Below are 16,485 nucleotides of genomic sequence, written 5' to 3' on the forward strand. Positions count from 1 at the left end.
ATCTTTCTTGTGATTTTTCATTGGGCCACAAGGTAGTCATGTTCCAAATGCTTCCCTTGATCACCTTTATTGAGCTGCTTGTAATAAATTGATTAAATTGGTTGATTTCATGTGCTTTGAGTCGCTGTAGAATTCGATTCTCCAACTGATCGATATGAGAAAGTTGCTCAGATTTTAGCTTGGCTTGTGTTGGCATTCAGCTGGTATTTCAAATCAATGCCTCTTTACCTGGAGGTGGAATAACAATTAAATTTTATTGATTGATCTAAGATATATTTATCATATAATTATAACCTTCGCATATTCTCATTTACTCGTTAAAAATTAGTGTCTAATTACATTGAAACATAGTTCAGGATCTATCTTGACCTTCATTTTTATTTTAAAGATTGTCTACTCTCTATTACTATTTGATCCTAGTTGTTTTCCTATAGATTGCTAACTAGATTATTTAAATCTGACTTAAATTCTCAACCCTTTTTTTATTTTATTTTGGTTGAGAAAGTCTTAAATTCGCAATTCAAATCATATAATATCGTATATTTCTTTCAAACAGGATCGGAGTCGTCAAATACGGGTGCGGAATTAGATCCGACCCGTTTCCACAGCTACGAGTCGACGACTCGTCCTTAGAGCTTCTAAATTAAACAAGCATCTAAAAACTTCGTCTCTGCACCGGATTCTCTCTCGATCGCTCGATTAGGGCTTCGTCGCGATGGTTCTCGAGGTCGAAACCACCTTCGGCTCCTCTCCTTATTATTTCGTCTTACTGTTGCTTGAGTTTCTTCTCTTCTGCTTGCTGAATCTGTGGCGTTTGGCTTCTTTCTCTTGCTCGCAGGCCACCATGATCTGTATCGATAACTCGGAGTGGATGAGGAATGGTGATTACACGCCGACCCGACTCCAAGCCCAAGCCGACGCCATCAATCTCATCTGCGGAGCTAAAACGCAGGTGTGCCTACGATTCATCTTCATCCTTTTCCCCCTTTGGATGGAATTTAGGGTTTTGGTTTTGACTTCGTTATTCCCTAATCTTTTTTATTCATTATGGGTTTGCGGAACTGATTTGAGTTTTTTTTTTATAATTCCTGCAGTCGAACCCGGAGAATACGGTTGGCGTCCTGACGATGGCGGGTAAAGGTGTGCGCGTTTTGGTCACCCCGACTAGCGATCTTGGAAAAATCCTAGCTTGCATGCATGGTATGTCTTTTAGGTTGATTTCATACTGCTGCCTCACTTATTTGGTAATTTTTTTGGTGGTTTTAGACTACAAGCTAGTAGATGCTTGAGGGAAGAGAATTTTTTGAAATCAGGGGTGAAAATGGGGAGTTGTTATTCTCGTAAGACGTTATGTTGGAAATTCTCAAAGTGTTTTTAATCATTATGTGTTGTTCAAGCTGAAACAAATAAATTGCCTTCTGAATAAGGCATTGAAGTTTGAGCTTTAATATAACTTCAATGTTCCGTTTATGAGATTACATTAGTTTCTCTTAAGTAATGTGTTTCTATGTTCTCAGTCTTGGCATATAGGAGCTAGCCTGATTATAAATCAGCTTTTAAATCTTCGTTAGGAAATCATAATGTTGGTTTTCTCTGTGGTTTTCTAGCCAATATGTTTAGGACCCATGCCATCAGTATAGGAGTTCTGTATATGGATTGGTATCTGTATCTGCTAAGTTTTTGGTATATGTGTTATCTTTAATTTCTCTTTATAATCCAATCTAAGGATCATTAATTATCAGTTATGATCTTTTTGGAATCAGAAGCTGATATGTTGATTGAGTGGAGTCAAACTTGAACTTTGTTTAGTGGTGACATGGATGTCCTGCTAAGTTTATCCATTACCCATCATAAATTCGTAAGACATCTTGTCTTGTTAAATTGTTGGTATATAGGACTGGAGGTGGGTGGTGAGGTGAACATGACGTCAGGCATACAAGTTGCTCAGCTTGCTCTTAAGCACCGCCAGAACAAAAATCAGCAGCAACGAATAATAGTTTTTGCTGGAAGGTATTACATCCGATGATACTGCCTTGTCTTTTTACAGAGAAATATGTATATTAATGTGGCTATTCCTTTTTTACTTTCCTATTCTCTGTGTACTTTTTCTTATAGCCCGGTTAAATATGACAATAAAGTGCTGGCGGCAATTGGCAAAAGGTTGAAGAAAAACAGTGTTGCTCTTGATATTGTGAATTTTGGAGAAGCTGATGATGCTAAACCTGAGAAGCTCGAAGCTCTCCTTGCTTCTGTAAATAACAATGATAGCAGTCACCTTGTTCACATTCCCCCTGGTCCAAGCAATCTTTCTGATGTACTTATAAGGTAACTAGTAGATACAAGAACTTTGGGTTCCTGTTCTTTTTAGAATTCACTCAACTTGATTTATAATTTCTTATTTTCAGCACACCCATATTCACTGGTGATGGAGACGGAGGAAGTGGTTTTGCTACTGCTGCAACTGCTGCTGCTGGCTTGTCATCTTTTGATTTTGGTGTTGATCCTAACATAGATCCTGAGCTAGCTCTTGCACTTAGAGTTTCAATGGAAGAGGAGAGGGCAAGGCAAGAAGCTGCTGCAAAAAAGACAACTGAGGATGCTCCTAAACAAGACAAAGGAGGGGAATCTTCAAGCTCTCATGATATAATGGCTGAAGATCTTGCAGTTGATGATAAAAGAGACAATTTACCGGTGTGTTTCCTTACTACATTTCTGGTTATCTTGGGTATGAAAATTTGCATATATTGAGGATTAGTTTAAGTTTGCCAACTTACTATGTCTTTAGAGGCATAAATTATCTATCTTTTGGAGATTTATCATGGCGACTCTGGCCAGTGTTTGCCACTGTTTCTGAATGATCGTGCATGGATTATATTAAATATTCCAAACTTGCTGTACAGTTCAATCTTTAGACTGAAAGCAGTCCTTACTGATTTGATATTCATAAGTATTGATAGGAAAATTATGTTGCTTGTTGTTCACATGACATGCTAGCAGGATGATGAATCTGCCTTGCTGAAAGCTCTTGCAATGTCCATGGATGATTCTAGGTCTACTGGTCTAGCTGTCAGGGATGCTGACATGTCCGAGGCTAGCAATGATGACCAACAGTTGTCTTTAGGTTAGTTGTTACTTCTTAGTTTGCAGTGTAAGCTTTATAGTGTTACATCATGCAGGTAAAATACTTTTTAACAGATTTTGTTCTAGAAAAATGCATTATGCTAGATCATTTTGAATTTTTTTATATAATGGGATCTAAACGTAGTCGATTACCCTATAGTACAAAGAATGAACTTTTGCTTTTATGGCTTCTGTCAACAATTACAGAGATCACTTTTACTACCATTACTTATTGCAGGTAGTATATATGTATGTTTTTTATTCCTCTTAATCAGTACTGAATGCTTCATGATTTCTTTATAATATTCCTCTAATTCTTACTCTTTATGTGTCTATGTAAGGCATGGAAAAATATTACCTTTTCTGCATCTTTAAAGTTTAAACTACATTTGTTTGTCTTATCTACTGAATGCTGACGTTGACTAATTTTTTGGTGAATCTTAGGTATGCAGTAGTATAATAATGCATTTTTTATTATCATTTTTTGTATTATTTTTTAATTGAATATGCTGATTTCATATACTGCACCTTATCTGCTCAGCTTTAGAGATGTCAAAGCAGGAGAATTTGAAGGATCCATCAACCGATCCTGAGATAAATGCAGTGCTGGGAGACCAATCATTTGTATCTTCTATCCTTAGTTCGGTAAATTACACACCTAAAGTGTTTTGTCCATTTCTAGTGTTCCGCATTTTCTTTTTGGAGCTCTATTCTTTTGTTTTCTTGTTAAGCTAATTACTATTTAACTCGCAGCTTCCTGGTGTTGACCCAAATGACCCCTCAGTGAAAGAATTGCTGGCCTCTTTGCAACAATCAGAGGTATGGTAACTATGCTAACTGGTTCTGTTGCTTGGAACATTTACTGAAGAGTTAGCTGTTCAATATGAAGTCCTGTTTTACTAGTCGCATGAGTTCCATTTCTTTTTTCTAATTTTTCTTGCAGACTAACCTTTTGTAATGCCATCCTCCAGACCCAGCAGAAGCAAGATAAGGATAAAGATGGAAACAAGGGCGACAAGTGATTCGCTGAACACTGCCCGTGCCTGCTTGCTCTCCAAGGTAACAAGTTAAATACTAATCCACTTATTACAATGTGATGAAGTAGCTTGTTGGCTGCCTGCTTTATATGGCAGCATTTAATATTGTGTTGCCTAAAAGGGTTATGCAAGTTAAGAGTGGATGAATGGTAGATAGGGCATCACCACTGTGAACCCAGTCAAGATTATCATTTTTCTATTTTCATTATTCTAGTCCCCTTGCAATCTCTGGCTTTGGCTTTTTAACTTATGATTTCTCTTCTTGCAGACGGAAAATGGGAACTGAAACGCATGCCACTTTTTGTGTGCTGATGGATGAGGCACAAACTACAAAGGACTGTCTCGTTAAGTCCCCCACAGAAAAGAATTCAAAGACATTAGAAAACTATGCTCATCCCCTGTTGTTGTAGGATGCACTTCTTAAACAATCATGCATCATTTGTATACGACAGCTAGTGTTTGCCATCATTTCAATCAAACCATATAATTCTGTGTTGTTTTTTAGTATCCAATTCTCCAGCTTTTTGTTCGTTCCCTGAAAAGTGACAGTGATGGACAAAGCAAACCACATAGTCATTCACTTAATTGTTTTTTTCACCATCTATAACAAATGCCTCCCACAATCTATATAATAATCATCCCAAGCAACAGCACAATGGAAGCCACACAAGTATAATTCAGCTTGTACCTGGAATTGGGTTAGAGTAGATAATTCTGTCGGTTCTAAAATCAACGGTATAGTAAATTAATAAATTTAAGAAGCCAGTTCTTTACCACAGTATGATTCGTTATGGTGAAAGCTGAGCAGCAGTTAAACATTTGCTAATAGCACGTCAAAGCCTCAATAGGGAGATTATAGTAGTAAATACATATCTGATACACAATCAATGCAAAAGGCTGTCACTAAACACTTGGATCACGTTTGATTGAAGAATAAAAGACCCCTTATTTTTGTATATGAGAATTCCTCTGTTCATATTTTATAGCCGAACACCATCAAATCTGATGTAACTAATATTATAATATTAGTTAACATTTTCATGGTATTATTACCATGAGTACCAAACCCCCTAGCTTCATTTATTTTTTTCAATTCCAAGTTAGAGTTGATATAAGAAGATAAGACTCTTTATCCTGGTATTGCAACCAAACACTGAGAACATAACTCTCCTCAAGCATAGATAGAAAACAGTATACCGTTACCTACAAATTAACTTATTCTTCAACAAAATCAGACTCGCCTCCATCTATTACTCCTTTTGAGGTAATGAGCAAACCTACTGCACCAACGAGCAAGTAACTGCAAGAAAAACAGATTGGTCACTATACAAGAAAATTTGAAGAGCAAAACAGAATGTATTAGAAAAAATATATATACTTTCTAAGGTATTCACATGATTGACAAATGTATTCGATTGCTAATAGGATATCTTATATATGTTATTTTTTCAGTAAAGTTGGGATTAAATGCTGTGATAGACAGAATCAAAAGGATGCCCTGCAAATGTCTTACATATTAAGAAAGCTAGAAAAAGAAAATGTATCTATTGCCACCCATACAAGATGTGGTGAAGATGATACGACAGACCTTGTAGTCTATGGAGGTTCTCATAACAGATGCAAATAAACTAATTAAATTCAGAAAATTCGGCACCAACCAGTAAATTCCATTGTGATTACTTGGCAATTGGAATTATAGGGCAGAGGGTGTACACCATCCACCCCTCTCCAAGTAGGAACTCTTTTGGTTCACGATTCTTGCAAAGAACACATCATCTTGAGATCTGAAGGTGTAAATATTCAGATATAATGAGGACTATCATCATCAAAGCTCAATATTTAGTTTCTCAGTCATGATAATGGTTGGTCACCCAACATATGGCAAAATTTTGTTGAGCTTAGCAATCTCAAGAAAAGAGTAGTATCTGAAAGGAAGAACCTGAAAGATTATATCAGGACAGAGAAAGTGTAGTTGAATAAAAAAAATCTTTAGACTAGGATATGCTCATCCATAGGGTTGTCAAAATAATCAAGCCAGCTTGAGCACAAGCTTGATCAATTAATATTTAATATTATAAATAAATAATTTAATTTGGTTACATGTTTAATTAAATTTTATAAAGTGTAGACTATCCAAGATCCAGTTCAAGCCAGATTCAAGTCAAGCTTTATACAAACTAGAATTAAGCTTGATTTGAAATAAACTTGAATCAAGCAGCTCAAAATAGGCACGAGGATGAAATAGTCTTATATTGAATCTAATCAATTCAAGCTTGATATCTTAGGTTGGACTTGAAACTAATTTCAATCCAAGCTTGAACAGAGCCCAGATTCAAGTCAAGCTTTATACGAGCTAGAATTAAGCTTGATTTGAAATAAACTTGAATCAAGCAGCTCAAAATAGGCATGAGGATGAAATAGTCTTATATTGAATCTAATCAACTCAAGCTTGATATCTTAGGTTGGACTTGAAACTAATTTCAATCCAAGCTTGAACAGAGCTTGGAGGCTCAATCAAGCTCAACTCGATTACATCCCCTACTCACACTTCAGCCCTGCCCATTATGTGATGCTACTGAACCCGAAGTTGCCCGTGAGCATACAGAAGCCTATTGCACCAAAATTCATAATGGAAGATGGACCACCGGATATTTAGGACACCGGATCCTGGGTCATTAAATGATCAATATCCATTGGAAGGCAGCTTCCTCTTAACAATTTTTCAAATGCTACAACAATTTGATATAATATTGTAGAAACTTAGCTTGCTGCTTTATTTCATTAAAATACTAAGAACATTGTCTAAAATTCAGCATCAATCCTTAGGCTGAAATTTGAAAGCAACTCATTGTAGATAAAACAAATTTGAAATTTCTAGCACCTTTTGTAAGAATATCAATCTCTCAAGAGTCAAGTCACTCGTGAACCTAGAAACAGAAACATATAAAAGCTCAAAACCAGTCATATAACATCTGGTCAAATTTAAATGGCTCTTTCAAACATGGTGCTCAAGTAGAATTATCTTACTAGATAGGTGAGAAAGAAATAACTAATTTAAAAGGGGAATATTAAATGAAACATTTATCTAACAGTTCCCTATACTGAGGAACCAAATTAGTGAACCATTGAGCTCTATGTTCAGCCTCACAAATATGAAAAGTAACATAAATACCCTTATATATGACTTAGCTACAGAAAAATGAACCACTTACCTTAATTACATGATGATGGACAATTGGGATGTCATGCCACTATAGAAGATAACAATAAAATGGAATGATCAGAAGAACCAACAGTTCGTGCAAGCTACTGCAGTCTAATTAACTCCACATCACCTAAATATAGTACATGGAAGAAGAAACGGAATTCACATATAGTTAAAAATGCTTATATATGACTTAAAAATGAGTTAAATCAACATTAAAAATGACTATTTCCCAGCACAAATTGGATTATCACTCGTGCACAAGAACATAATATTGCCCTGCAAATTACCAGGTATGCAATTGATCACATAAATAAATAATTTAATACTAATAGACATTATATGTGCTCAATTGAATTCAGTTTTTTATTCTTTACATCATATGTGAACCTTAATCTCATCATACTATCACAAAAGAAATCATTGGTGTTCATTTCTAACAAAATCATATTTACTTACTAACCTAAACTTTTCTAGGATGGCTGATCAACTGGAAAAGGAAGGAAAACCTCAGTGAATACCTCCTGAATCTTTAACTTCAGGTCTCCAGAATTGTTTCTTTTCGTTAAACTTAATTTCCTTTTCAGTTAAAGTTGGCTTTGCACCATTAGAAAAATATATGGGCTGGGTTTGGATCTTCACTTTCAAACTAAATATAGATCTCCACCAAGGTTATTGAACTAACAATTATTTTGATCATCTTTTGCCTGCCAAGAGTATGACTGTACAAAAGTCAGGTAAATCCTACTCTGATCATGCTTCAATTGTTTAATGATTTTAAATTTTAAAGCTAAAATAAGAAATCCAGTATTTTTCCAATGAGGAAAATAAACAAACAAAAGGCTCCATCCATTACTGCAAGGTGAATGCATTATCATTTGTTCTATATTATTTCAAAACAGCAAACTGATCTCAAATTTAAACCTCTACAAGCTCTGAACAGGAGGAAAAAAAAGATAATTAGACAACAGAAAGGGTGAAATGACTAAGTCTAGAATAAACTATAAGACAGGAAAAACAAGCAAAGAAAACCTATGGATGTCGATGCTACTGGATGTTGATGTTACAAAGATGTGGTAAAAAATAAGAGTCAGATAGTTGTCATAGGAAGCTCAGATTTTAAGTCAATAATGGATAAAGTTGCATAAAACACAAACACAAACATGTCTTATTAGTATATTATGATCTGACAGATCAATTGTCAAAACTAGATATAGCATTTTGAATACAATTCCAATACAACACATATTTCTAATGAGTTATCAAATATGCAAGCATAGCATATACTACGATTGCACCAAAAATAATCATCCACTTCCAACATCAAACAATACAATATGCAGATGGGATTTGAAAATTTTTGGCACCTCATATAACAGTGATCTAGAACACTTGACAGGATAACTCACCCTCTTAAACACAGGTTTTCTACTTCCAGAGAGCACAACCACAACAAGCAATTCATTCCCCGTAACGCACATCAAACCCTTCCATATGATCAGTGTCGATGTCAAAATCATCCCTGCCACAATTTTTTAGTCTATTAATGATATCAGAAGTCTGCAAGCAAAAGTAGAGATCAACGAGAATGAACAGAAGCCCTAATCAACCACTCCATGATTCAAATTTAGCAGTTAAATTGTTGGAATAAGAGAAGAAAGATGGGATTGAAGAACGTACCGAGGCTGACAAATTGTGCGAGGACTTGCTTAATCTGAAGAGATCGTATGTATTCCACCATTTCCTCAACGTCGCCCATTGCATATATATTTCTCTAGATATTATAATTAAATTTACTAAATTATTTATGTGACTAATGTTAAAAGATTTCACCTTTATTAATGTGTATAAATCTCGAGATTTATACCTGATACCTCTTCAAAATTGAGACTTGCATGCATGCCTTCTTTGAAGTTTCTTAGTCTTGCTAACATACTAGCGTAGGATATATATGTAAACAAAAGTGGGTTTGGAGTACTGGTTAACCAAACATAACATGAATGAATAAATGATATTTGCATAAAAGTCAAGGAATCTGATGGAAATACATGAAAAGAAAAGGAAAAATGGTGTCTTCAAGGGTTTATATGCAATATGAGATTTATAGGGAAAGGAAATTTAAAAGTGGTATACAACAAATAAAATATCAAATGTTATTGATGTAATGGCCAAAATGCTAAGTGGCATGCTTTCTAGCCATTAAATAGTGATACAATGATTATACCTCCATACAGCAGGGCACAAGCTATACCATTAACATAATGAAGAAAAACAGTTCAAGCAAGAAGGTATGATGCTGAAAAGTGAAAACAATGTTCCAATTACTGCCACATCTTCACATGACAACCAAATCTAAGAGATTCCATGACTCAATTTGCTGCATATTAATATTCATGAGATATACATGAGCTCTGCTTCAACAAGCAATAATTCCCATTACAATAAATCAGCGAAAGATAACTGGCATTTAAACAATCAAACCTACAGATAATTTTTGAAATCAATACCTAATAATATTCTGGAGCAATCAATACCCACCAGACTACCTAAAACCGATCTTATTCATTTTACTCTATTAATCCTTCCCACCTGGTCAAGTTGCCTTCTATTTTCAAGGGCCTATAATTCTTTGGATCATCCAAGGCAGTTACGAAGACAGAGCCTTAGAGATCAAAAAATTAAGAAAAAAGACGTTACTGTGTCATATGTTTGTAACTGTACTGGTAAGGTTCCCAACCACTATCAGGCTCCTTTCTCTTGAATGGCATCCCTGGACTAGAAGGCTGTGGCATAGTTCTCACATGGTCAGCAATCAAACCATTATGGTCTTGCAGAAAAAACTGCCTGAAATTTCCCCTTTCCCTGTTCCCACCTTCCATTGATACCATTCCAGAGTTCAAATCCAGACCAGGTCGAAAAGATGCAAATTCATTTGATGGGGACGCACTTCTTGCATTTGTCGAAGAAGATGGCCTAACTGACAGTGGGCTATTTAGTCCTCTGCCCATAATCTGTGGAATGACAGGGGTCCCTCTAGAATCAATCATGTACGGAAAGCTTCCAGGCCCATAGATTGCTGGTGGAATAGGCATTGCAGAACCTGAGGCGAGCCCAGTATATCCATAACCAGGAGGTGGCATGTGAGCATAAGGCAGCATAGGTCTTGCAGCGCCTCTGGCTTCATTACTTATCCCGTTGAACAGAAAACCCTGCTGCATTTGGTTGGGGAAGTCCTTACTTTCAATCATAATTCTTGAACCCATGATTGCAAAGGCAGAATTATTGATCTTAGCTCCACCATGCATATCGAAGGCTTTGTAAGATGATTGATCAATGTCATGGGAACTGCCACCATCAAGGACGGATGGATTGTCATTCAAATCAAAATCTCTCAAAGCATGTTGTCTTGAAGATGATGAGGAAGCAGAAGACAGGCTCTGCTCACCACTTTGGCGATGGGGCTTCCAAAATGACGGACAACTTGGAGCATCCTCATCCCCGAGGCGGTTAAGGTCCAATTCGAGCTTTCCTTCTCTAGAAATGACTTCTACTGAAGAAACCCCATAAGGAATGTCAGAGGAAGTAGGAAGTACTTTTGCTGGTACTGGTTCAACAACCAAATCATCTTCACTTTCAGCTACATTCAAATCAAATTCAAGGAAATTTGGCTTCTCCTTAGGAGCTATTAATGGTTTTTCACCACTTAAAGTTATTCGGGGAGATGCTGGTCTAAAGGCACTAGTGGCAGCAGAACCTTTCCATCCAAATTCACCTTCAAAGTGGAGGGGAGTAACCGGAATTACTGGAGCACCTTTTGAAGCAGCAACAAGAATAGGCGTAGACATGTTGCTAGGGACATCCGCAATGGGCTTCACTGAACAATCAGGTTCTTCAGCGCAATAATTAGTATTAAGATCAAACTCACAGACAGCTCTGTCAGACCTTGAACCTGATTCTTGAGCACAGGAAGTCAAGTTTGAATCTCGCTCATGTTTGACACTACCAGAACTGACATTCTCTGTAATACCTGAACTCTCTTCTTTCAGAGAGGAGGCACTGCCTGTGTATTCTTTCACATCTGGCGATCTATTCCCATTATTTACCTCGATATTTGCTTGATATTGCTTGGGCTCTTCAGAACCAGGACAAGAAGCATCTCTAGTATCTCCAGAATTTACCTCAGGAGAGCTGCAGAGAGCTTCTCTATAATCAACAACCTCACGCTCAACTTCTATGGCAACTTGTCGTGCAACTTCCAATGCATCCATATCATCATACTCACTAACTCCTTTTAACTTCTCCTCTACTGGGACAGTTGCCTTAGACTCGAGTGCTTTTGAACAATTAACAAGGTTCACAGATTCCATTCCTTTGACTTCCTTCAACTTGGTCTCTCCTTTATTGTCTTTGATATCACCGAGAAATACAGCAGTCTTGTTCCTCTGAGAAGTTGTCGCAGGTCCATCTTTCTTTCTGAGAATGCTTGCCTCATCAGATAAATCTTGAAAACCCTGGGTAACATGTGCAAGCTGTTTGAACTCCTTTGTTCTTTCCGAACTTTCTAGCTGAGGCTCCAGTATCTCTGATGCACTGGATACATTATTCTTATAATCCAAATTTAAGGAAACAGTTTGTTCCTTGTCACATTTTTCTCTCTCACCAATTACACCTGGATTACTATCCAATTTATCGACCTCCATGTCTTCTACACCAGCAGAAACATCCTTTACTAACACATCACGTTGATTATCAATTTTCACCTCAGAATATTTTGAACTGCTAGGACAGGATGTGACCATCGTGACACCAATGCAAGCAGAAGATTCTTCTGCAACTGACAAATTCTCCTGAAAAGCAGTTGAAACAAGGGACGACTGAGAGGAGTTTACATCACCTAAAACAGCATTTCCAAGATTGAAATTGGAAGATTTCAAAGACAGGATTTGTTTTGATATAGAAACTTTAGCGTTATTTGATGAATCAAGTTCCACACTGTCAGAGCATCTTGTGACACTTGAGTTTGATTCGGCCTTTACAGGCTCTATCTCATTTAATTCACCACATCCTCCGATGCATTCAGAATCAGAAACTAGATTTCCAGGACATATTTCCTCTTCAGCTGTCTGGGCAATCTCTGGAGGTTTGAGCTGATTAATTTGGCATGTTCCAACTTTGTCCACTTCATGGCAAGTACTAACATCCTCCTTCACATGACCCCACCTATCATATAGCATTCTTGCCTTCTCCTTTATATTAATCTTCCCATGAGCAAGGAGTTGTTCAACAGTATCTCCAATTCCAGAATAAGTTGACTGTTCATTGTCAACAGGAAGCCGTTCAAGTGATGCTAATATTACATTAATCAACTCGTCGGCAACATTGTTGCTGACATCATTATTGCACTTCTGTGCTTCCTGAAGCCACTGATTGAGAAAGCAAAGCCCATTCAACTGAATAAAATGTCTGAGACACTCCATGTTCTCTGTGGAAGCTAATGTGCCTGCAACTGCTGTCCATTGCCTTAGTGAATCACCCATGTCACTACCAACAGAATCTCTTAGTTTTTGAATCTCGCAAACCAACTCCTCAATCCTGGCAACATTTGAAATACCATCCTTCATCTCAGTAAGAGTAAAGAAATCTTCGAGTGTCATAGCAGCTGATGTTATAGGGGCAGTGCAAGCTTTAACTCTTCGAATCTCAGAAATATAAAGCTATTTCCGCAGCTGTAAATGAGTAGAGACTTTGATCTGTAGTCATTAATTCAATTATTTCTGCAACAAATGGAGTACTTTGATCAGGCGCAAAAGACATGGTACAAAAGAGCAAAACAGGATATCAGAAAGTAGTTAGAGATAAAACAACTTAATGAAATATTAGTCTAGGCTATATTGTATATCTATTTTGACCGTTTCCATGTATTGATATACAAATACAGGAATATCCAGTATACTTCCCCACCCTACTCAGTTATTCTCCAAATATATCCTAAAGTTAGAATAAAACACATTCAAATTCACTTTACTGAAACTAAGTTACAAGGTCTTCTCATGAATTAACTGGGACATCCTTTCTTCACTAATTAATAGCATTCTAAACCAACTGAGGCATTATAGAGGACCACACAAGGAGAGGACTTCACTAGGCCCAACAATTGGATTGATTTGGACTTCAGATATGGGTTTCAGATGCGCTAATTTGTTGGACTGGATCTTACACTGTATATAATAAGCAGGTTGATACATACTTGCGTCATCGCAGATAGCTTGTGTAAAGCTCTAATCTGCAAGATCCACAGGGGAAGCACAAGCACCAGGATTGGCTATTGAATTTGATAGCCTCTTGAATTGTGACGGAATAGAATTTTGTCTTCTAAACTAGTAAACCTACCTTTCAAGAAACTGAGGGGAGATGTCCTTATAGATCTATATATATTCTAAAAGGGTTTGTTTCTCAATTATTATGAAATGAAAGGCACCATCAAAAGAGAACATGGGAGCATGTCCTAGGGCCAAGCTTCTGGTTTCTTACATATGTTAAGTTATTCCTAATGCAAACTGGAAAGGAATCTTCAAAGATTGAAACATAGAAGAAGATCCATTAATCAATTGACAATAGCCTTCAACAGGGCAAGACGACCAGACTGCCACCGAGTGACTGCAGTCAACTAAACACAATCACCTCAACCAGATACCCACAAAAAGAATTCTAAACAATTTCAGTACTCGAAGGTGCCATAGTCAAGTCCTACAGCAACAAGTCCAACAATATAATTCCCCGTCGAATTAAGTAGAGAGTCGCAAAATAATTATCAAACGATTCAAAAGAGAAAACGGAAAGTGATCCTACAAGCAAGTCAACCGAGGCAATTTATTATTGAATGAAACAGAAGAGTAATCATAGACCAACATCAAACAAAAAAATTGGAGAACTACAGTCCTAAACCCAAGACGACTTGAATCGATTGTTAATAGAACAGCGAATCTAAAACATTAGGTCTATTTGATCACATATAATAATTTATCCAACCTCAATGCAGACAGATCATTATGTTATATCAACAGAAACAATAAAATTTCGCAACGAGATCTTTCCCTAAGAGAATAAACCAAAAACCACCTTCCTTCCACGATCCAAACCGAAAAGGCGAAAAGAAGCGTCCAATTCGGAAAGAAAAGAAAAGGCAAACAGACAAAAATGAAATCCGATCCGCTCACCGAGCGAAAACAACAGATAGGGAAGAATCCAAGGAAAAAGAAAACCATCAGGAAACAAAGGAAGCCACATCTACCGAGGTCTTTCGATGCCTCCGCCTCCGCCGCCGCCGGAACCCTAGAAAAGGAGGGGAAGTAGCTCCGTCTTTGACCCCCTCTCCTTGTCCCTCTCGTCTCCGTCTCCGTCTCTCTCTCTCTCTCTCTCTCTCTCTCTCTCTCTCTCTCTCTCTCTCTCTCTCTCTCTCTCTCTCTCGCTCTCTCCACGAACCCTCGCCCTTTCGCCTCTGAGCGCGACCTCTCTCGCTCTCTTTCTCACGCGCTCTTCTCTCTCTTTCTCTCTCTCTGTGATTTGTTTCCTCACATTCCGTTCTGATTAATTAATTAAAATAGTTAATTAGGTTATTCTAGCTGGGAGAAGGGCGGGGCCCACCATATGGCACGTGCGGCATGGGAGGAGTCGCGTGACGGCTCCGCGGGGTGACCAGCTGGGACGGTGGGCGAGACCGGCTGTGGCCGGTGGATGGAGTGACAGGTACTGCAACGGCAGCAGTCTGGTCCCGGTTTTCGGGGTTTGGGAGCGGTCAGACTCAAACCACCGCTTTCACCAAAAGAAAAGCGATAGCTGTCAGTCAAAACAGCAACCAGTAAATTCGCACTCGGGTATGGATAGTAATCCTACCCGATAACCCGCTAATCTAGTCGGTAGTAATTAATTACATTAAATAACACCACATAATAATAAAAAGAATTAAAAGCATACATAATTAATTGCATTATTGTGCATGAATTCAGGAGCAAATAAATCCTAACACATGATGTAAATAAAAGTAGCAAGTGAGCTGTATAATTCTCAACGAATGTACGCTAATTTCCAACTATCCGACAAAAACGTACTTCCCATCTCTCACCCCAGTATTTTTGTTCTTAATGAGATCAGTGGTATTCCTTGTATTGGGATAAATTTGGTTTGATCTTTTATTTTATTTTTTAATTAGATCTTGATGTAATTTGGTTTGATCTATATTTTCTAGTTAGTTTTAAGGAGTTTGATGAAGAATGAAGAGCTACTAGAAGATTTTCCAACCTCACTTTCTTTGTGAGAAAAGGATATGATTGTATGATAATTAGGGGTATTTATGATGCATATGGGCAACTTAATTTATTTTCTGAATTATTTTGCACCAGCTCATGGTATTGATAACCTTGGATTGTTTACTATTATCTTTGAGGATTTCTATATTAAAAAAGAATTATTAACAATCTTGGGGTTATTAGATTATAGGAGAAGTAAGTTTTACTCCCCTCCTTTTCTTTTCCCTGTTAATTGCGAAATATTCTGATAGATGGATTTCGACAAAATCGAAAAACGTAATTATAATAATTAAAAATTAATAGGGTGTAAATGATTGAGATTTTTTTGTTAGACAGAGAGAGTATGAGGTGAGACATTTCATTCTGATAGTCTAAATAAATCTCCGCTGCTTGGTAAAGAGCGACAGAACAATAATACAGCACACGGTATCAAACTTAAATAACACACATATTTGAAGAAACACTGTCCAAGCCACCGCATCTGTATTTTATTACAAATTCATTTTAGCCAAGAAGCAAATATACACAAGAATAATAGAGAGAGAAAAAAAAAACCCCTCTAATAGTAGGGGTGTAAACGGACAAAGCCTGAGCAAGTTTGAATTAAACTCAAACTCGGCTCACCTTAACTTGAGACGAGCCTAAGCTAAGCTTGAGCCTAAAATGAGCTTATCATCAAGCCTCATTTCAAGTCGAGTTGGATCAAACCAAATCAAGTTCAAGCCGAGCCAAAAAAGGAGGAGGAGGTGACACCGCGGTGACTTCCAACTATAGAAGAAGGAGGAGGAGGAGGAGAACGCACAACGATAACGGCTTG

The 16,485-nt window shown here is 37.3% G+C and overlaps 2 protein-coding genes across 4 annotated transcripts; one reads left to right on the forward strand and one right to left on the reverse strand.

Moving 5' to 3' along the window:
- Window positions 1-592: 592 nt before the first annotated feature.
- LOC140771207 (26S proteasome non-ATPase regulatory subunit 4 homolog) lies at window positions 593-4,661 on the forward strand. 2 transcript variants are annotated; one of them, XM_073112652.1, is made up of 11 exons: window positions 593-727; window positions 839-952; window positions 1,095-1,200; window positions 1,896-2,010; window positions 2,116-2,325; window positions 2,406-2,691; window positions 2,995-3,121; window positions 3,662-3,765; window positions 3,874-3,939; window positions 4,092-4,179; window positions 4,426-4,661. In XM_073112652.1, exons 1-10 carry the CDS (start codon window positions 716-718, stop codon window positions 4,140-4,142), a joined length of 1,191 nt encoding a protein of 396 aa, XP_072968753.1. In that variant the 5' UTR covers window positions 593-715; the 3' UTR covers window positions 4,143-4,179; window positions 4,426-4,661. The 2 variants fall into 2 exon arrangements, with proteins under 2 accessions (XP_072968753.1, XP_072968754.1); XM_073112653.1 differs by having other exon boundaries at window positions 2,998-3,121.
- A 5,054-nt stretch (window positions 4,662-9,715) lies between these two features.
- Window positions 9,716-14,931, reverse strand: LOC140771209 (uncharacterized). 2 transcript variants are annotated; one of them, XM_073112654.1, is made up of 2 exons: window positions 14,654-14,931; window positions 9,716-13,136 (listed from the first exon to the last, which is right to left on the reverse strand). In XM_073112654.1, the coding sequence occupies exon 2, from the start codon at window positions 13,014-13,016 to the stop codon at window positions 10,056-10,058; it is 2,961 nt and encodes a 986-aa protein (XP_072968755.1). In that variant the 5' UTR covers window positions 13,017-13,136; window positions 14,654-14,931; the 3' UTR covers window positions 9,716-10,055. The 2 variants fall into 2 exon arrangements, with proteins under 2 accessions (XP_072968755.1, XP_072968756.1); XM_073112655.1 differs by having other exon boundaries at window positions 14,580-14,931.
- Window positions 14,932-16,485: the final 1,554 nt, after the last annotated feature.

This window comes from Typha angustifolia, chromosome 11 (assembly GCF_048772165.1).
Source record: "Typha angustifolia cultivar Huaian chromosome 11, ASM4877216v1, whole genome shotgun sequence".
Lineage (NCBI taxonomy): Eukaryota > Viridiplantae > Streptophyta > Magnoliopsida > Poales > Typhaceae > Typha > Typha angustifolia.

What these genes read in the sequence shown, in the direction of transcription:
- LOC140771207 (XM_073112652.1), top strand. An exon ending in CTTTCTGATGTACTTATAAG is followed by an intron (nt 2,326 to 2,405) that starts GTAACTAGTAGA and finishes TCTTATTTTCAG; the next exon opens with CACACCCATATTCACTGGTG. An exon ending in ATAAAAGAGACAATTTACCG is followed by an intron (nt 2,692 to 2,994) that starts GTGTGTTTCCTT and finishes ATGACATGCTAG; the next exon opens with CAGGATGATGAATCTGCCTT.
- LOC140771209 (XM_073112654.1), bottom strand. Translation starts at nt 13,016, where the DNA reads ATGACACTCGAAGATTTCTTTACTCTTACTGAGATGAAGGATGGTATT.